Source organism: Hoplias malabaricus, chromosome 1 (genome assembly GCF_029633855.1).
Source record: "Hoplias malabaricus isolate fHopMal1 chromosome 1, fHopMal1.hap1, whole genome shotgun sequence".
Classification (NCBI taxonomy): domain Eukaryota; kingdom Metazoa; phylum Chordata; class Actinopteri; order Characiformes; family Erythrinidae; genus Hoplias; species Hoplias malabaricus.
Window position 1 is genome coordinate 72,744,643 of NC_089800.1, and position 23,030 is coordinate 72,767,672.

At 37.8% G+C, this 23,030-nt stretch overlaps 1 protein-coding gene across 1 annotated transcript in view; it reads right to left on the reverse strand.

The window, feature by feature from the left end:
- Positions 1 to 479: 479 nt before the first annotated feature.
- The window catches only part of prox1a (prospero homeobox 1a), a 35,077-nt gene continuing 12,526 nt past the window's right edge, over positions 480 to 23,030 (reverse strand). Inside the window, exon 5 of the mRNA XM_066683074.1 lies at positions 480 to 1,061. Coding sequence (XP_066539171.1) covers positions 876 to 1,061 — 186 coding nt within the window. The 3' untranslated portion in view covers positions 480 to 875. The remainder of the gene's footprint in view (positions 1,062 to 23,030) is intronic.

Genomic DNA, 23,030 nt, shown 5'->3' on the forward strand with positions numbered 1-23,030 from the left:
TAGGAACATTTATAATAATTCCCCCTTTTTGGGCTTAAGACTATGTTTGACTTTGAGTGTTTTAGTATTTATTTATCAGTGTATGCATGAGCATAGTGTGTTTTTGTGTGTTCATTTGTGTGAGTAACTGTGACAACATGCTTTATATGAGCAAAAATGGTTTCTCAGTGGGAAGGCGTCCATCTTTTTTTGTGCCGAACTGGCTTGCCCCAGTATGAAATAGCCATGTTGCTTAGTTACAGGAGAGGTTTTTCTGTCAAGAAAAAACCCTATGAGTAGGCCTCCCTCCTTTGAGCCAGTGCTATCAGAGTGGACACAAAACGCATGAGCACTGGATCCCAGCCAACACTGAAGAACAGATAGACTGACAAATATATATATATATATCACTAGAAAAGGTGTACCCCTTAATATTTTTGTTCAAACAATAATTTATTTTATGTATCATTGTCATGATAAACAAGAATACCACAGGCCTTTTTTGCAAGCATTAATAACATTAATGGTAATAATTATATTAATCATAAATAATAATTACATCTATACAAGCTAAAAATTTAGAAACTGTAATCACACATTGCAAACATCCTGGCTGGAAACAAACCCTCAACAATATGACCAAAAAAAGAGAATCATGGGGTTCTATTGTTTACCGTCTTATGGTAAATTGAATAATTCCCATTTAAAGGCAGGGAAAAGGGCTGAGTAAAGATTAAAACACAGTAAAAACAATCAGAGTTTAAAGACTTTTTTTCCTCAAAATAAACAGCACAAAAAAATTAACAGCTAACAGTAGCTTGGGCTTCAAAAAAGAAATGCTACCTTATATCTTCATACAGATCTTCGGGATGGTTAAGTGGCATAAATACTAATCACTACTCATGTAGAAGCTCCTGCAGACAATTGGGAGATTTGAAAATCTCTGGGACCTCACTGTCCAGCTTGCAGATGACCTTGTATATGGCCTTCTTCCAGGAAGGATCAACATCTTTGCCTGCCACAATGGCATTGAAAAACTCCCGTAACGTGATCTGCGCCACTTCCAGGAATCGCTCCGGAACCTGCTGATACACAAGGAGACAATGACATTAATAAATGTATTTTGTTTCATTCTCAGGTCTCTGATTAACCAAAAAAAAAAAAAAAAGCAAAATGGGCTGCAGTATAGTTCTCAAAAGGATAAGAGAGATAGCCATTCGCTGAGCCCAAATCCTCCCTGGTTACATTTCAGTAGGGCATGGCTGCTCCACCATGTTTGATAGGCCCAAATTAAATCTCCCAACAGCTTCTTTATGTTAATTTGAGCAAACAAAAACGTAGGAAACAACTAAAGAAAATATATATATATATATATATAACATATAATATATATATATGTTTTTTTTTTCTTTAGTTGTTTCCTCGGTTTTGTGTGTGTATTTCTGTGTAGCAACTGTGTACAGTGGCGCAACAGGTGGTGTTGCTGCAGTTGTGGGTTTATACTGTGGTTTTCTCTGGTGCTCCAGTATCCTCTCACAATCCAAAAAACTCATGTTAGTAGGTGGATTGACTGTAAAAATATACAAAAGTGCCCATAGATGTGGCCATGTGAGTATATGATGCTCTGTGATGGACTGGGTCCTTGTCCGGGGTGTGTTCCTGCCTTGCACCCAATAATTCTTGGTTCGCCCCCAGACCCACGTGGCTGAAATGAACCTTTACGCTATGGCTCCAAGCCTTTCCAGGTGAGGCTGTCTGAAAGACATCAACTGCGTTCCAAAGCCTAGGCTGCGGCCGAAGTAGGACTGTCCTATGAAGATTCCTTCTTAGTAACCTGATCACACAAATGGAACAGTATAAGGAGGCTGTGTCGTGATGTCACCAGAAAGATCTTACCTGCCTTGAAGCATTGACTGTAAGCTAAAATAAGCTGTATTTGCTTATTAATATCGTCCTGCAATACAATACTAAACTTCATCTTTAAAACTTCACATTTCAACTGGTATTAAAAATAACATACTAGTAAATATATGCTGTCTCTGCTACTCTAATATGCCAATAATCTTTTTGATTAAATACGGTATAGAGACAAATAGTTTACTTAATTAGTTATTTTACACTTTACAAGGTAAAAAAACTCTGAAGGTCTATTTTTCTGCATGTCTTGCTTATTTTCTCCAATGCACTGTACGTACACTGAGGGCCACGAAAGAGATGTCTGCTAGATCTTTCAAATTGCTCCAAACGTAGCCTGTCTTTCTCGGCTGTATACGAAGGATTGTTCACATTGGAGCAGCCTTCTGTGACGCAGCAGCTGACGCAGGCCTCAGCCTAGGCTTTGGAATCACACTGTCGCTAATAGGTTTCTCACGTGTGTCAAAAATAGAGTTCACAGATATTTAGTGTGAAAGTGTTTACAAATATATGTGTGAATAATACAAGATCATATGTGATATGGGTTTAAATATAATCAAAATCAAACATACAAACAAACAAAACACCGTAGGTCTGTAGGTGTGAGTGTGTGAGTGAATGTGTGTGTGTTGCCCTGTGAAGGACTGGCACCCCCTCCAGGGTGTATTCCTGTCTTGTGCCCAGTGATTCCAGGTAGGCTCTGGACCCTCTGAACTGGACAAGTGGTTGCAGATAATGAATGAATGAATGAATAAATAATGTTATTTGTTTTATACTTTCAAAGTGTTTGCATTATGACCCCCAGGCTTCCAATACTGGCTCATGAATGCCACTGCACAACAATTCTGAGGCCTCTTGGATCTAAAGGTATCTTTCCCTGCTTAGAAATTTAATTTAGGTTGTTTTGTGTGTTGTTGATTGAGGTATTAATCACAGTTGCAATGTTTCTTTGTGTTTGAAGAAAGATACACTGAATGATCACTGGATTAGGCACACCTACCTCAACGCTGTACCCTCACTGTCCATTCTCTCAGCCCCACTGATCACAGAAGGGAGCACTCTGCAGTTCCACAATTACAGACTGTAGTCCACCTCAGTCTCTGTATACTTTCTTAATTCCATTTCTCCCTGCTTTTCTATGGTCAGCACCCCCACAGAGCAGGTATGGTTTGGGTAGTGGATTATTTTCAGCGCTGCAGTGACACTGATGTTGTGGTGGTGTGTTAGTGTGTGTTGCACTAGTCTGAGTGGATGTTACTGCTAAAGGTTTTAAACTCTGAGTCCACTCATTGTCCACTCTCTTAGACACACCTACCTCATTGGTCCACCTTGTGGATTTAAAGTCAGAGACAGTAGCTCATCTGTCGCAGCACAGTGTGTGCTGGTCCTCCTCTAGTCTTTCATCAGTGGACACAGAGCGCTGTCGGCTGGATGTTTTTGATTGGTGGACTATTCTCAGTTTGATGACTTCAAAAACTACAGAAGCAGTTCAGTGCAACATTCACTAACACACCACCGCCGACTCTGTGTCACTGCAGCACTAAGAATTCAGCACCAACTAAAGGATACCAGCTCTGTGGTGGTCCTCTGGGGGTCCTGATCAAAGTGAGCAGAAAAATGAGTGGAGTACCGTCTGCAATAGCAGAACTGCCAAGTGTTGATAAAATGGAAAATGAGTGTAGATACAAAGTAGGTGTCCCTAATCCAGTGATTGCTCAGTGTTCATTTAATATAAATGATAGTTAGTTATTAGATTTGACCTTAACTTGTTTACATCATGCAACCTGAGGTATAATGAATAGAAACTATGTCTCTGCATTCTTCTGATAATAATAATAAAAATAATATCCACATGACCCACTTTTGAAGCATTGTTGGCTCCTAGCTTAACATCAGCCACATCGATCATGACCTGACATGCACTCTATAAAGGTCATACCTGGTGAGCAGTTGTCTGGGCAAAGCATGCCATGTAAGTGACCCTGACCATTCACAGCCGCCTTTTTCCATTAAGTGTGTTTAAGATATTGTCATCAAAGTCATGCCCTTGTTTAGAATGTTTTGGCTGGTAGGTCAGCATTGGATGTCTGACTTCAGCATTACATTATAGCCCATTACAAATATCTTACTTAAAACAATAAGAAGATAAAAGGTTATAGGTACAATTTCTTTTACTGTGAAGTGGCTGACCATGTCTCTATGTTTCCATACAGTATACAACACATGATACTTGTATTCAAACCCTGTCTCTAATTTAAACTGGCCAATATTTTTGCATATTGCAGCACAATGATCTTATTCTACCTCCTCACTCCTTCTCCTGGGGCAAGATCATAGAGTGGAGAGAGGCGGGGTGGGTAGTGGTGGTGGTGCTGTGGAGTGGGGACGGACCTGCCCAAGTGTTTTTTTGCTCAGGTTCTGTCTCCTTCTCCTTCTCCCTTCCCAAGGGGCACAGCCTTCAGGGGTCATTTGTTTGATTATGCTGACTGTCCCTAGCCTCGGCAGTACACAATAAAGGCCTGACATAGCAGCCTGCTTGCCTTCTGTGTCCTGCAGATACTCATCATGAGTGTCAGGACATACCAAGGTTAGTGGTCATTGGGAAGGCGCTTGTAGGCGAAGGGCTTGCCAAACGTACTTGGCTGATGAATGAATGTCACATGGAAAGGGGGGCGTGAGGTGGTGGTGGTGGTGGTGGTGGGAGGGGGGGTGGAGAGAGAGAGAGAGAGAGAGAGAGAGAGAGAGCGAGAGAGAGAAGAGGGGGATTACTATATACAACCTGCCTGAATACCAACCCTATCCTCATTGTTACAAGCCTTTGGAAAAACAATCTTGAAATATCACAGTGAAAGACAGAGAGAGACAGAGGGATGAACTCTTAGGCAAATTAGCCTCTAAATGGTGTATGTAGCATTTGTCCCTGCTTTAAATACTTCATACAATATATTCCAAACACACATTATTATTTATAACATATGACCCTTTTTCCAACGTGTAATTGACTGCATCTCTGCTGCAACATACAGAAATATTCATCAGCTACTGTATAAAATGTTTTTGATGCAGTTGGGATATAATAGCCCCAATATAATGTATTCCAGAGAATAATTTGACTGACATCATGACTGAAAACACCTTATAAATCAACAAAGCTGTTAGTTTGATCACAATTGCAGTAACTAACAGTCTTCCTCATAATTTAATAAAATTAATTCGTGAACTGTATTACTATGATTCTTAAATTGCGTGGCAGTGTAAAAGGTACAGTAGAGATACAATCTTGTCACTAAAGGTACAAACATTGTAAATGTACCTTTAAAGGTACAGCAGTGGTTAAAAAAGATAGCTTTTTTGTTGTTGTTGTTGTTGTAGAGCTGTGTAAAATAATAATAAAAGAAGAAATGGGTGTATGAAATCAGCACAAATATTAAATATTGTATAAGGCATTATGTTCCCTAACTAAAGGTACAGAATATGTTCCCTTGAGGGTGCCACTACAGTGACAGCAATATGTACCATTACAGTAAAAGTTTTTCTGTGTAATAGGGCTCAGATATTGCTTTGCTATTAGGTTCTTGATTTGAAACTTCTTAAAATATAACTAAATGATTTAGTGAAATATTTGTATTTTTTATTTTATAAATATAAAGCATGGAAACTCTAAGGGTGACCTAGTGATGGATTTGTACTGCTCTTTTTTTTTGTTTTTACTATAAAAGGACATTAACGTGCTGACTGCAGGAGAGAAGACAATGTCAAGGAGAAAAGGGTATTGGTATTTTGGATCCTCTTGACTGCCTCTCTTGACTTGAGAGAGAGAGAGAGAGAGAGAGAGAGAGAGGGAGAGAGAGAGAGAGTTATTCTTGTCACACACCCTTTTGTCTGCATCTGCTGACTGCTTGCCCATAGCCAGATGCATGCTTTAACTTTTTTGTCATCTCCTCGACTCACTCGGATCAGCTGTTCGACTTTTGTTATAGCCATTGTCTCAGATAAGCCTCTGCCTCACAGTAAACACAGCTGAATCGTGCAGCCGACAATTTCACATCAATATTTCATGCGCCCTCTTTATGACTCCTGATTTGCTCAGACTGAAAAGAAAATACACAAAGCACAGCTTAAACAGATCATTATCCAGAGAGAGTCACAGTTAATTGTCTTTAATGGGGACCAATGGTCATGTAAGTCACTCGATCTCCTCACTGTTCAGTGTAACAAAATTTGGCAAATTGGTAGGAGCACTTTTTTCTTTCTTTGTTTGATTTTGCTACGTCAAATGTGTTTAAACTAAAAAAAAATAAAAATGGAAGCCTTTTTTTAAAATTAATTGTGATTTCAACATTTTTAAATGTAGAATGTAACTAAAAGAATGTAGGGGAAAAAACTACCTCAATTTTTAGTCAAGTTCACAATAAATTGTGAATAACATAATAGAAGTCATGTCATCCTAGCCATCACAGCATATAACACAAATAGATAAATAGACAGGTAATCTATATAAAAGAAAAGGTGCATCAGTGCAGGAATGGGCCACCAGTGCCTGTGCTTTTTAATTCAGTGTGATCTTTTTCTTTGGCAGCGTGGAGCTTGATGGCTGCCAGTGATGAGAGGACGCAGAGGCCACGTTATGAAAAGAGGGATATTATATTGCCCCTCCACTGAGAAACTCAAGCTGAGTAGGGCAGACAGGCTGGGGTGGGGAGAACACAGTGGTCCCAGTACTTCACCCAGAATAAATTCACCCAAGTTAGTGTGTACCTGGTCACTCTAAATCACCTTTAATCCTTTTGTAAATATTGATTGTTGAGTGACTTGTTGACTTCTAGATAACTACTGCATACCAAGACTGCATGGGCACTGGATAAGATGAGAGATGTATGTATATGGTGTGTGCACAAAGTGGCCTTATGCACAAATGGTTCAGACGATATCTGTTATGATCTTAAATGAAAATAATTGAAGTTCCCTCTTGTAATCAATTAAACTCCTCAAACTCATATATGTTTATGAAAATTACATATTTATAAATTATTTCTAATAAAATAATCCTCTAATACCTTAATGTGGCTTCATTCTGTAGGTGTTGATCTATGAAAATGCCAAATATATCCATATTCAGTCATGGCACTGACTTTTTACACTCATGGAATGTCTTCTAGCATATTAAAGCCACTATATGGACATGTTAACAAGGCACAAAACTCAACTCTCTCTGGAGAGGATTTTATAATCTCAGTGTGTAGTGTTTCTAAAGACTTGATATCCATTATTAAATCTTTGATTTCCATCTAATAATGGAAATCTTCACTTTTTATGCCTGGTGAAGTGTGTGTGTGTGGGAGTTTTATCACACTGTGATTTACACTGTTATGTCGTTTGGTTTCACATGCTGATGCATTCTAGCAATATTCAAACTTTAGTCCATTATGTAATATCTCTCAAAGATATACAGCCAAAATCAGTGGAAATGTGACCAGTCATTCTATATCACACTGTGCTTAAATTAAAGCATATACATTGTGTCAAAACCCTATGGAAGAAAAGTGGAAGTAAGGAGATAAAATACACTTTAAATCAAGTCAAAACATGACCATATTTAAGCAATCCACATATATGAAATACAACTTTTTAATTTAGCTGTTGTTCTGTAGATCCTAGATGACCACCAGTGGGTGGTTTTTTCACTGCAAGAGACCTACACTACTCGACTCAGCTCTATACTTTTCTATTAGGTAAATTTGGAACCAGGTACTTTTTTTAAGCTGAGTAGGGACTAAACCGTGACATGTAAACCATGCAAAGCACTGATTGGTCAGAGAGACCTGTGAATCACAATGAAATACAGACACACAGCACACACTAGCTGTGTGTAAAATCTCCATGCCACAGCAGATATTGCATTTCTTTTTATTTGACAATGGCAGCCCTTAAAATTACACTGTGGTCTTATGAAGAGGTACAAACTTTCTTTGGATAGGTGGCTGAATTGTAAGAATCCAGTGCGAGCTGGACTGTGCAACAATGAATGAAAATATAATACTGATATTTCTAAACTCATGTACCAGAAGACAAAAAAAAAAACTGGATTGGAAACTCCTGAAGTTATGTACCATACATTGTTGACAGAGCGGTTCTAGCATTTCATAGTGTATTCCTTACAGCAGAATCTCAATCTGTTAAAAGGTCATTGGTCTCAGAGGCCACACCACTAGCTGTAAATGCTCTACAGTGTGTCTCCCAGTTGAGTGAGGAGATCTACCCTCAAAGGCAATGACCAGGGTTTTCCATGAAGAAGAGTGGTTTGCATTGCCGACTCCAGAGAACCTCCATGAGAGAGGAAATTTTGTGGAAAGGCATAAGGCAATCATGAGCTAGCTCTACCAGGCCCATTGCCCCTTTCTTATTTGTGTGAGAAAACCACCGTAGACAATGTACTGACTAAAGATCCACCTCAGCTAGGCATTCCAGATCTGATGCACAACACTTGGATTCAGCTGACACTTCTCCATGTCGAGCTGCTGTCTTGGCAGAGAGTCTGCTGCCAAGTTGAGTGTACTGGGCTGGTGAACTACTCTTGGTGAAGCTAGTCTGGGAAAGGTCCATAGCAGAATGTGATGCATTAGACATAGGGCCAATTATGAGCAAGGCCTCCTTGGTGCTTGATATTGTCATCATATTATGTGATTGAGTATGAACTTGACAACCCTGTAGGTTCTATGAGAAAAGGCTCAGGACTAGAAAAACTGCTCTCATTTCCAACAGGTTGCTCCATACTATGAAGTTGGTTCCATGAACCCAGAACAGCTCTGTGTTTCCATAACGCACCCCAACCTGGTGACCTCCTTTTGTGTGTATGGCATAGCTCCCCTGTTAATAGAAATACGTGATGTCGCCAGATTTTGAGACCGGACATACATTCCTGACCAATCACAACAGAAGTATGTCTGTGTCAGAATGGACTGAGACAGAGCCATGTTATCGATATTTCCAATGTCCTCAAATTTAGTAGACCAAGTTGCAGAATACGAGCAGCTGTTCGAGCCTGCCCTGGAGGCATAAGAAAAGAATGAAATGGACACAGCATACCAAAAAAAAAGAATGTCCATTACATGCCTTGGAGCAGTCATGGTCTTGGAATTAGGAATCATGCCAATAAACTGAATGGATTAACTTGGGTACAGTGAGATTTCTCTCAGCTTGTTACAAGCCCCAGTTCTGAAGCTGAAGTGCACAGTTGTCTGCAAAGGTACAGGGGAGTATATTATACAACCGTCCAGTTGAGGAAAGATTGTATGCCCAATAGGGCTGGGAATTACAGTGCATTTTACAATATGATATTACGATATGCTGCCCTCAATTACGATCATATCATAATACTCACAAATTGGCGTAACGTACAAGGATAAAGTACTCTTAAATACGCAAATGGCAGGAAGTATGTATTTATCAGCTTCAGTTACATGGAATCTGACTTGCAAATCACACAGTTTTGGTCCATGTTGGTTTGATTTCTTCTCCTTTGTTTCATAGGCTTCTATGGTAATACCTTAACTCCCTTGAAAATAGCAGCCTAAGGGGTGAGCTTAAAGGGCCTGGGGCCCCTAGGTAGTCTGCCTTTCAAGAACTTACCAAGACAGACCCTAATTAGTTTCAGATATCTGCAGAAAGCGCTTTATTAGTATTCTCCTTGTATGGTTCAAGGGTGGTCTTCTGTGGTGTGTCCCTTCAAAGTATCTGCCTACGGAGTCTAAACAGGTGTCATATTTAGTGCCACAAGGTATCGCAAAGGAAAGTAATCGATATATCAACTTTTCATTATTTTGTCACACCTTTAATACCCAATTTCATAAAGGAAGCTGTCCTCTGTAGGAGCAGCTTTTTTTGAACAGCAATATGAACATGAGGTGAACTCTGGAGTGTATGTGAGGAATGGAATGAGCGCTGGTGCTTAGTGCAATAAGGTGAATGTTACATGGAGAGGACACAAACCTAAACACTTATGTGGAGTATGCTAGAGAAACGTATGACCAGAGCAAGAGTGAGGAGCAGAATGAAGGCCCGAGCTCAGTGCAGTCTCTGAGAGCCCCTCAGAGACAATACTCCAGGCAGAATAACACCTGTGTTCACTGCGATCTCAGAGAGCGCGCAGGCAAACCCGGTCCCAGTGTAAACATGGGTCTTAAAAACAAGTGAGCCTTGGATCGAGGGCCAGCTTAGTGCGAGTGTAAGCAGATAATGAGTTCCTTAAGCGCTCCATGCATGCTCACAGGCTGTCCAAGGCAACTTCAATACTTGTGTAGAGTGAAGAGATTGAGAGAGAAGCGAACCTGAAATGAGGGCAGCACAAGGTAGAATGAGCCACAGGGGAGAGCAACCATGAACACTGGGTGCAGAGGGAAGTAACAAAATACAGGGAAGTCACTGTGCAAGCTTGGCTAAGGCTGATATGGCACTGACATTATTGGTATAAATTTTTGATCCACGCTATGCGCAGGGGAACTATCCAAATACTAAGACTCCCTCTGGCGGTCTGGAGGCATGAAATGTAACTGATATGAGAGGAAGTATCCATTTGGCATGAATTGATCACAGACAGATATGAATTACAGTTTTCATCAAGATGTTAACTAAAACTAAATCTCATAACCTTTTAATTATATCTATCATTATTTTCACTCATATCGCTGGCTATAGCTATTATTGGTCTTACATATCTGTAGGAAGATTTGTAATTTAATTTTATACTGATATTAAAAAATCACATAGGAACTCAGTTGAATGACAAGAAAATCAAACGGGGACATTTTTATGATCACTAGTATTTTTAAAAAGTACAGGTCTAAGTGAAAGTGCAAACTGTTTTCAGAGGAACTAAAAATAGCAGGCAAAATAATAGATTAAAAGTGCTCCTTTTTAATAATGTAAGAAAACAAAGGTAAAATCTATAAAAAAATTAAATTTCAGAGACTTACTTAACTTACTTAAATATTGTGGTAGCTAGGATTATTAGACAATTTAGAAGCTTTATCACACTGGTCAATAAAATAGAAAAACAAAAACAAATAACAAATCAACAAACAATCAAACAAATAAATAAATACACCTAAAACATTCAAGGAGGCTCTCCTTTCTTTCCTTCTTTCTTTCTTTCTTTCTTTCTTTCTTTGCTCAAATAAAGCTATTAAGTGACCTCTAACAAATGAATCTCTTGTCCAGTTAGAACATGACAGCATATTTATTTCTTCTTCTAAAAATGTGTGATATGTAAGGAAGGGCATGATGAATTCCAGTTGTTCTGAGACCAGGAGCTCTTTTTTTACTTTGTTGGCAGAAAGATTTTAATAATGGAAGCCCTTATCTCTCAATTTGCATATTGTATCGTGTTTCATATTCTAATGCTAACTCAAACATCCCCATAAATATAACAAGGAAAAGCTTTCCTTCAGTAAAGAAAACACACGCACTCAGAGCCGGGTGACAATACAGAATGTCTAGAATCCTAGAATACACACAGAGTCATACTTTGAAAGTGTATTCTGTCATTTAACACAGTAGCACTACTCCATACTGAATTATTTCAAAAGATAATAAGTTGACGTTAAGTAAATATCTCTCAAGGCCAGGGCAGGAGGTTAATTCTTATACTCTCTGTCTCTTATGGACATCAAAAGTAAACTGAAACCTATCTGTGGTCTGGGTTTTGAGATTAACTTCAAAAGAACAGTGACCTGATGATCGATAAACAGTGCACTGTGTGCCCCGTAGCATTAACAAGATCGTGTATAGGCCTTGATAAAGTCTTGGCAGGAGTTGTAGTGACATATTATCATTTATCTAAAAACACCATATTGTTTTGAACAAACTACACAAACGGTTAAAGGTGAGATATTATGAATGTAACACAGCTGTTCACTGAACTAGCACATTACTTAATGGATTTAGAGTGCGTACTAACCCACAAACAGTGAACTAATAGAACCAGTCAGTTTTTGTGGACTGCTTATATCTGAAAACAAGGGATAAAATGAGTGGTTCTGATTTTGTGTTGCATATAGGATTTAAAGGGAGCAAAACAAATGCAATGAATGCAGAGAAATAAGAATTCTACTTAAATATGGCAAAAAACAACAACAACAACAACAACAACTACAATGGGGAGAAGAGGTTTTGCTCCTTGCTCTTCACTCCTGGACTCTCATGTTGAATTTAACTGTGGCTCAGTCTCCTTTTATTATATATATATATATATATATATATATATATATATATATATATATATATATATATATATATATATATAATACTTCATATTTGTATAGAAAGTGGCTTCTAACATTCAGGTCCCATGCAAAATTTTACACACTATAAAGCTGACTAAATATAGTCATATGTGCATACACGCAACTACCAAGGTAAACAGTGCCAGTGCTGTGATATGACTAAATACATTTTGAAGACGAACACTATGACCTGGAAAAGGGTCTAAGGTCAAGCTTAACTGGGCCAAAGGTTATAAAGCCATTTGTCTCACATTGCAGTCCAATGAAAGAAGAGATGGGGGTGGGCAGAGAAGGAAGAAGTGACATCTGGAGAGAAAGGTGGGGGGGGCGGGGGTACATGACAGAATGGCCTAAGGAGCTGGAGGAGGCAATAGAGGCAGCTTGGAATTGGTCTTTTTTTTGTGGCTGTAAAAGATCTTGTAGAGGGGAGAAAAAGAGAGAAAAAAATGGAAGGCAATGAAGTGCTAGTACTATAGTAGTGGAGCCTGGTGAAAACCCTAGACAACTGATATGCTTATGTGCACCCTAAACCAGTGTTTTAAAAAATAATAATAATTTTGAGCAAGCTGTAAACAATGTCTAATAAATAAATACATGAACAAATGCACAATTTATATGGTGCCTACATATGTGTGGTGCAATTTACAAAAAGAAAAAAAAAACAGGGGAACTTAGACGTCCAGTAATGTTCCCCTTGAATAATACAAAATATGTCAAAACTGTTCCACTGCTGTCAGGAAGTGAGGTATGATGCTGATACTGAATTATTTCTTATGGATTACGAACACCACTCAGACTCGTATAGTCCTCCATTAGTCCAGTGAGCACAGTTCTAATTCACAGTTCTGTGGTTTGTGGCAGTCATGTGGAATTGAGCATGGTGACCTTAGGCTCATGTGCAGCTCCTCCAGAACATCCCCTTCTGCTGAAAATGCTTTTCTCTAGAATATTCTATCTTATTATAAAATTGCAAGTTGTAAACATTGATTCCATACACAAGGTCTTAACTCCAGTTATTTTGTTGAGTTGTGTTAAAGTGTTCTAATGTGTTTACGAAGCCCCAGTGTCAGTAATTGGCTAAATTAAGTGTTTTGTTCCAGGATGCTAGGCTTTCTCTCTTTCTTTCTCTCTTTCTTTCTCTCTCTCTCTCTCTCTCTCTCTCTCTCTCTCTCTCGCTCTCTCTCTCTCTCTCTCTCTCTCTCTCTCTCTCTGCTCTCTGCTTTTCTCTTTTCTGCTCTCTCTGAAAAGCAGGATCTGAGATGTGGATATTGCTCTATTCCTGCTTCATAGGTGGGTAATATTGAATTAATTTAGCTCTTTCATATTACTTAAGGAGGAAATAAATAAATTCAGGAGATAGCTGAATACATGAAAGTAAACACAGATGGAAAGTGCTACATAACAAAACAACTCAAGATACAAATCAGTTTCAAACAGTGAACAAAAACATACAGACAAGTTAAACATTGGCCATGTTTAAACAACGGTTGTTTTTTCCCCTCAAACATATCATTCCACCTTAAAAGACATGGAGCTTCTTAACATAAACAAACCAGTGAGAAAAGTACTTTCTCAGAATCGTAACCAGACAACCACAGCCACCACCGTCGCTGAATTTTTGTATCAAACAAGAATGGGCAAAAATTCCACTTGCTATACTTCAATAATTAGTAAACACAGTTCCCAAAAACATTTCCTCAAACAGATTTTTAACATGTAGACAACTTATAATGTGATTTCAGAATGATTTGACAGTTTGGTGAAATATAAAAAACACTATATTCATTCATTCGTTATCTGTATCTGCTTATCAAGTTCGGGGCCACGGTGGGTCCAGAGCCTACACGGAATCACTGTGTGCAATGCAGGAACACACCCTGGAGGGGGCACAGGTCCATCACAGGGTGACACACATTCTGGAGCTGTGTGACTGCGACACTACTGCGACAATGCTGCATTAAGACTTAAATAACTACTATTAATTACAGAGAAACTCCTTAATTAATAATGAAGTAAATATTACAGACGTTTCTCATTAACACATACATTGAGACGCTATGTGCTAGAGTGCTTCTGACAAATTATTTATTCCATTTTTTCGAGTAACTGCTAGTCAAGAAAACTGTTTCACTGCAGATTATTCTTAACTCATTTAAAAGAGAATAATAACTTTTGGGCTGGACAAGCAGTATACTTTTTCACAGACTGAGCAGACCTTTGTTTTTAAGGGGAGCCCCTGGAGGAGAAAAGGGGTAAAATCAACTGGAAAAGCACCTGATTAAGATCTGCCAGTTGAACTAGCTAGGTGAGCCATATTCTTTGAAGGTTGAGGATACACAAAAGAACTCTGAATTTCTTGAACTGGTTCCATTCTTGTTCTTGGAACCTTGGTGTTGTCCAGTGAACCAGCATGTGTTTCCACCAGTTTATATGGGAACCAAAAATACGTCACAATGCTGCTGATTCTGAGGGACTTGTTTAACTTATACAGAATATGTAATGCTACTGAACAGAATTTTTAAAACATAAAAAAAGATTTTTACAGTGCAGAAGACGTGGAGACAAATCACGACGGAAATAACAGTAGTCCAGCTTAGCTCTGCTAATGATTAACCAGAACTAGTTCCCACTCGAGTGTACCAAAGAGGGATTGCACAAGGCCAAATATAAACCTTATCAACCGAGATTTAGATAGGCCTAGACAACTTCCACTTATTAATTCTTTCATCCTCTGCAAATGCTTCATCCTGGTTAGGGCTGAAGCCGCTGCACAGCCCACATGGAATCACTGGACGCAAGGCAGTGAATACACAGGTGGACAGGGTGCCAGCCCACCACAGGGTAATACACATTTGCCCAGTCAAGTAAACGTTCACACCCGCAGATAGCATCACACAGCTAATCCACAAGTCAGCATATGTTTCTGGACTGTGGCAGGAAACCAGAGCACCAAGAGGAAACCCATGCAGACACAAGGGACAGACAGACAGTGGTGGACAGTGTACACAAATTATGTATGTAAAGTAGAGATACTCAAGGTGAAAGTCCTCATTGTAGACCTAAACTTGAGTAAAGTATTTGCCTTTAAATGTACTTAAGTATCAAAGGTAAAGTAGCATAATTTATTATGGCTCAAATTTCATATTATAATTTTTGTAACAAGACTCTTGGTTAATTAACTAATTTAAACAATTTTAAAAGTTGAGTGAATCAACTTCTTCTTTTCTTCTTCAAGATGCGAGCTGAAATCTGAGTTATGAGCAAGTAAGCTTACACCACCTGCCACTAGGTACCCCAATGAGTGTTCAGTTCACTTGGTTATCTTGCCGTGCAAGCATTTCGGTCATATCGCTGTTTTTTGTTTTTTTGTTTTTTTTGTAGCATTGTAGCATTAAGTGTATAGCGAATAAGTTAAGTTAAGCAATAGAGCACGAAATGAAAAACTCCCCCAACCTCCTCCGACAATCTCCTCCACCTCCGCCAGCTTCTTCATCTGATCTTCAAGGTAAATACACTTAATAGAACCAGTTAAACAAATTAAACTCGTAAGTCAAGGCCATACTGTACAATGAATTACATCTAAAGATTCATAAACCATATAAAAGAATAGTACATTTCAGCTCTCAGTAACACTGCCAATTACTGCTGACATACATTCATTCATTCATTCATTGTTTGAAACAGCTTATCCAGTTCAGGGTCACGGTCAGAAATGTGTCTGGAAGAATAAATGTAAATTTATTAATTTATATATTTATATATAAATTTCTTTTATGTTATTGTAGACTTCTGTTTCATAATGTTTTGGAACTTCCTCTGCCTCAGAGGAAGCTGAATTTTATTGTAGAACTTTCCGGAGCTTCCTCAGAGGCAGCATTTATAACACAAATGTGCAGGAAAGTACTTCCTCAGAATCTGCCTCACAGGCATTCTGCAGCTTTTACATTTACATTTATACATTTATGCTTTCATGCATTTGGCAGACGCTTTTATCCAAAGCGACTTACAACTTACGACTTAGATTTTAGAGGCACTGAGTTACATTATCCTCCATTTAAGCAAAACAAATACTGAAACTGTTGCAAAACCTCTACAATTTATGAAACAGAACTAAGTGTACAGTATATTGCAGATGTATTTCTTCCTATCAGTCAGAGCAGGCAAACACAAGGGTCTAGGTGGAGCTCTACAAAAAAAAATGCAATTTTGATTAATTGCAATCCTAGATTAATGTCCTTTTTAGTGGACACTTCTTTTATACATTTTATGTTCCCCTGATTATTGTATTGTGTTTCAATGGTATAACAAAAATATTCACTCTTTCTTGTCTTGTTTTGAGCTTTACTCATTTATGGTGTGGTATTTGAAAATTTTTGTTCCTTTTTAACCAATTACAATCATTCCTGCCTGTTGGCAGGTAAATAATTACATAAACACTATCTGCAGTGCTACATTGCTGCCTAGACAATTTCTAATTAGTTTTAAAAAAGCTAAGAAATTACATAGAAATTTAATAAGACATGGCTGCAATAAAACCTGAAAATTTATATATATATTTAATCTAATAAAAACAGGAATCTGGGATATGTTAATTCTTTTGAACCTAACTGATAACTGATAGCTGGTGAAAGTATTAAAAATATTTCCAACTTTTTTTGATGACCAACTTGATTGTATTGGGTAAATATAGACAATTGGAGAATGTGACAGCTGACAAGGACAGGCAAAATAAGAAAAAGAAAGAGTGAATATTTTTGTTATACCATTGAAACACAATAAAATAATCAGGGGAACATAAAATATATAAAAGGAGTGTCCACTAAAAAGGACATTAATCTAGGATTGCAATTAATCAAAATTGCATTTTTTTTTGTAGAGAAAAAGACAACAAACTAATGTGGAATGAGCATGACCTTTGAGCCCTCAGACAGCACTGCATGAGAAACTGCTGTGCTTCTGTTATATCTATAGTCCTATGGGCTCTGGAGAACCTTACAAATCTGTCACTCAACTCAGTCTGTAGCTGCATCAAGAAATGCAACCTGAAAGTTTGCCATACAAGAAAAGCTGCAAAGTTCTGTTAGCCCAAACTCAACTAGGGTGGCCATAAAGCATTTGGAAATGTGTCTATGGTCAGGTGAGTACACATTTTAGCTTGTTTTGAGAAAACTGACATCTGTAACAAAATAAAAAGATACCATCCAGTGGTGGGCTATAAATCCAAACACACAAAAAAAGTGCAAATGAAAAATGAGACACACAAAAAGAGAGCCATGTGCCCCACCCCCCCCCCCCCCCCCCCAACAAACACAAACACACACACACAGACAGACACACACCAAATGATGCCCACACAAAAATATGTTCCAGTATTGATTAGGAGTCGACTCCCAAAGAGTTTTTGGGAGCCTATAAACGGCTAGGTGTTGGGATTGACTCCCAAGTAGGAGATGATTCAGTCTCAGTTTATGAATGCAAAAGCAAGTGCAGTATAATCCTGACTCCCATCCATTTCTCTAAGGCCCTAATATTGTTTTGGTTAAAAAAGTAAGAATGCACTTAATCAAACTATATTTTGAATTAAATAGAGTGGCTGAGTAGATTCTGTTGACACTGACAGCAGAAGTCAAGAATTGAAATGGACTCCAAAAACTTATTCATTAACTCAGGAATGCTTGTCTGTGAGAACACAGGAAAACAGGGGACATTTAAAGAATTAATTTTTGTTGACAGAATCAACTTCTCAACTTCATTCAATTTTAAAGGGGTTATATTAATAATAGAAAAAAAACAACAAATCAAACAACAATAAACAATAAAAAATTATATATAAATGGACCCTGATATATATGGAATGAGCATCGATATAAGAAAGTATTCTTTTGCAGTGCACAATTTATATTTATTCATTAAATACATTCACATAACAATTCATTCAGTTATTCATTCTTTGTCTGTAAACAGGAACACCAGTCCTTCACAGGGCGACACATACACTCACACATTCACTCACACCTTCGGACACTTTTGAGTCACCAATTTACCTACCAACGTGTGTTTTTGAACTGTGGAAGGAAACCGGAGCACCTGGAGGAAACCCACGCGAACATGGGGAGTACACACCAAACTCCTCACAGACAGTCACCCGGATCGGGACTAGAACCCACAACCTCCGGGTCCCTGGAGCTGTGTGATGGCAACACTACATGTTGCACCATATAGATTCAGCACCAAGTTAATAGTCACTGGGAAATATATATATAAATATATTCTATGTATATCAATATTCATTCTATATACAGAACAAGAAAAAATTGGGATATCTTCTCATTCAGTGTTTTTGATGAATACAGAAGACATTAAAACTAGGAAGGAACACATGAAATTATGTAGTAAACAAAAAAGTGTTAAACAAACCAGAATATGTTTCTACTTGTCTGAGAGCTCTAGAATCACACTTATGGTGTCCAGTCTTGACATATGTAGATGGAGCTTTCTTAATTTCTAGTCTTTTCAAATTTTTATGATCTGTAGGTGGTGAAAGGCCTAATTTATTTAGAATTGTGCATTTAAAAATGTTCTTTTGAACTGTTTGACAATTGTTTAACAAAGTTTGCCAAAAAGTGGTGAGCCAAAGCCCATCTTTCCTTGCAAAGACTAAGCCTTTTATATCCATTTGCTAATTGTGTAAAGTTTCACAGTGATGTAATAGTCTATAACCTTTTCATTTAAATTTTGCCCATGTCCCACCTTTTTTTTCTATTCTTCTTCAAAATTGATTCATATTTACACAATACATTCAAGCTAGTCAATGAAATCATTGCCAAGTGTTTCCTTTATGTTTTTATGGATTGCATAAAATTTCAAGGGAATTTTATTTTTCAAACTTTTTTTTTCCTGGAATTTTTTAAACAAAAGAATAATTCCATACTATATATGAATATTCTAGTTTTTCTGTCATTAAATTAAGCCTTAATTAATTTCTACCATACTGTAGTATCCAGCCAGTCCAAGGAAAATTATTGTGACCTGAGAGCTCTCAAAGACAATAGTTTGCATCATCTGACCAGAGTGACTCTTGATATCACATGACAGGCCGAGAGGTCATTACAGAACTCTTATTGTAATTGCTGCCATCCCAGCTGCAGGGTGTTTAGCACTACAATGAGCACCAATTTAATGTCTTAAGACCAAGTGTCTTGATGCTTACATATTATGTTTAATTATCAGTTGATATTAGTATCGTTATCTCTCTAACAAAGTGGCTTAGACATTCGGTCATATTTTTGTGGCATCGTTTTCCATCAATATGAGTGGCACAAGTATGAGGAGAAAAGCTACCCAGAGCTGGAAATATTCAGCCCGTCACTGAGTGATACAAAAGAGGAGCTAATGAAATGACAGACTTTCTCATGCACATGCTAGCCTAGCACAGTGTGGTGAAAAAGTATGGAAAACTAACCCTCTGTGGGAGAGCCACAAGCAGACACAGAGGCCAGCACCCCCTGTGGCAGACGCAGTGGTAGCTCTCTATGCCTTTATTGATAACATCCTTTTCTCTTCAGCCAGCCTGGATAATACACTCCCAGAACAAGGGTAAAGGGAGATGAATGTCAGACAATAGATGGTGGCAAGTGAAGGCAGTATCTGAAGTCTTTGAACTTTTCCCTGTCTCCAAAGGACAATTAATAATGAAGGCCTTTGGGGTAGGTCACACCAGGCACGGACAAGAGAAGCAGCAGACATGAAGGAATGAAGAGGAAAGAAAAACCTGGAGAGGAGGGGGAGACTTGTCACTGATGTTAGATAATTGATCTTTTTTGTGTTAGGCTAAGGTAGCACTGATCAGAGACTTAACTGCATTTATGTGCAGGGCTCTGAAACTGCGATGTAAAAGTGGTTTTGAGAAAAGGGAAATTAAACTTCTCATTGGCTTTTTTTCTTGTCATCTTGGAATACACTGGAATTAAGATAAAATAAGAATACTGGCAAGACAAGAGGACATTATCCCCATAAAACTTTTTTTCAACATGAAAACAGAGCAAGTAAATGGTCAATGCGTAAATGTGTGGACACCTGATAGCCCGAAGACACAAGGATGAGAGCTCTTGAAGTCAAAGGACTTCTGTGTTCATCTGCTGTGGAGATACAGCCACCAACACTCTTTCAAAAGGACTCAGAGATCACAGAGACAGAGAAAGAAAGAGAGAAAGAGACTTAGCCTCTTCTATACACTCTACTCAGACTAGCCATGTGCGGAAAGGAGGGGGAAAAACGAAAAGGGGGGGATTTAGGCCGGGCTTCGTGTAGACTCAAGGGGCTTTGACAGAAAAGCCTTGAACTATTTTGCAGGTGAAAGATGAGATCCTCCCAGAGCTGTCATAAAAATGTCTCCTTATCCCAGTGGGGCCTAGGGACCCCACCCCTTCAGAGCTCTTGAATGGCGCTTGTGATGTGATACAGTAAGTGTTAAGGCTGCTCCTGAGAACCAGGGACCACAGTCGTCTGGCAAGGAAACACCACTTTGACTAACAATGCCAAACTGTGTTGCAAGATTAAACAGGTGTTCGCTCTATCAAGCAGTCTCACTATTCAATATAGGAATACTACATTTCAGTTTCTTCTTTCTCATTATAAGATATTGGCTGCTTGTAAAAAGTGTTTGACTTAGATGTATGACTCTTAACAATGAATATTAAAATTGATGCTACAAGGTGTACAAAAAAAAACAGCCTAAAAATGTAGTCTTTTAAATGTGCAAAGAATATATTTGTCACTCCATTTGTTAGTTCCATCAAGGCAAAAAGCTCTGCAAAATTATGTGCATATATTTGTTCTGTACTTTTATATCCAAAAGTACGTGTGAGTTTTGTTTTAGGCAATTTAAAGATGGTGATTTCGATAAATACTATCATAAGTGTAGTGTATTTATACTTTTATAACTATTATTATTGTTTTTTAATACATTTACAACTGTTATTTTTAAAACCGGCAAACAGTTACACCATATAAATATACAAATCGTATTGCCACATTATCTGACAGGTCTTGCACATGTGACAATCTACAGTTAGCAATTCGGTTTTAAGTTTTTGAGAATCTCTTTATGATATTTTTAAAGCCCTTAACCATTAAGCCTTAACTCTATTCATTTATTACTCTGTCAGACTTGTACATGAGTGAGAATAATGAGTGAAAATGTTGTATACTGGGACTGTATCAAGGAAAAAAGGGGGTAGCAATGGATAAACAGCTGAACTTGAAAGAAAAAGGCAAGCACAGAGTGTGCAACATGAGAGCAGGCAAGGCAATTAACAGAGCTCCTTTAATTGCGGCCTCTGCTCATTCCACCATGAGAAATGCAGCAATTATGTCATTAAAAAGTTTGTAATGGGGAAAAGAGGAGAAAGGGCAGAGGGAGGGGGAGAAACAATTTGAAGAGGATGAAAGAAAAAAAAAGAGCAGAAGGAAAGTGAACGAAAAAGAATATGAAAGAAACAGCAGCTACAAAGAAGTCTCAGTGGAAAAGGAAATGCATCAGTGCACAATGATAAACTGAATTAACAAGAAACGATCAGCAAAATAGAGGACATACTCTTTCAGTTGGATCTACCAAAATCCAGCTTTGATTGCTATGATATGCTAAATGTGTTATAAAGTGTGACTTGCTGATTTGGCTTGTTTCATGCCTTGGTCATGACACATAGAGGACATCTAGCAGAAAAAAAAAGAAAAGTGAACTGTTTAAGTGAACCGTTGGACAATGTAGTGTGGAAAAAGGCTAGCCAAAGGGTAAATAAATAAATAAATAAATAAATAAATAAGGCAATGGTGTGTGTGTGTTTGTTTGCTTTAAATATAATTTTTTTTTTCATGTTCAAAATAAGTATCCAGTGATCGTTGATATAGATGTGCTGCACACCTGTCCTGCTCCTACTATGCAAATCAGTTTCTCCCTGACTTCAGCTTCTCTTACAACAACAGTCTTATTCATGGCACCATTCTCTTTCTTTCCTAGCCATGCAAATCTCACATTTATTTATGGAAATATGGAATTCATTCCCCTAAATGATTTCCTGGTTTCCTTTATAACGAGTGCATTACTTTATATCAGCTATCCTAATAAACTTTAGGTTTCCTTTGTCTTACACAAAATGAAACAGCAGAATCGTATGGGCTGGGCTATTTTATCATATTCATTTAAATAATGAGGTAATGAGAGTTTTAATATTATTATTGGTACAACTTTAGAAAAAGACTACATTTATCTGTTAATGAATTCTTATTAATTAGGTTGAAAAACTCCTTGAAAGTCGTTAATAACCATTTACACCTAATAGGGCAACAGTGATGAGTTGTTGCCAAATTGCGAACCGACAACCATTGATACTGTTAAACTTCAAATTTGTTGCAAACATACGTTATTTCATCTTCTCCATAAGTCAGCATTATGACTGTCAGCTTCACATATTTGTTAATAAGTTTTTGCAACTGCTTTTAATAAATTAACCACCAACAGAGTGACAGTTTAGGTTTTATTGGTAATGTTGTGTATCGTAACATGTGAAATGACTAAATTCATGTTCGTTTTATGATTTTTACGAACTTTTTTAACAGTTAGGTAAACAACAGGTCATATTTGTATTTTAACAGTTTTAAAGAGATTACACTCTGATTAATAATCATAAATAAATATATTTTAAACTATTTATAATATATAATATTATTTAAAATATATAATTTAATACACATTTTATTTTACTTTTACATAATCATGTAACATCATGTGGTACTAACCGTATTAAATGGGAACATGGCAAATGAGATTTGACAAGCACTGTTCTTCTCTCATCAGAC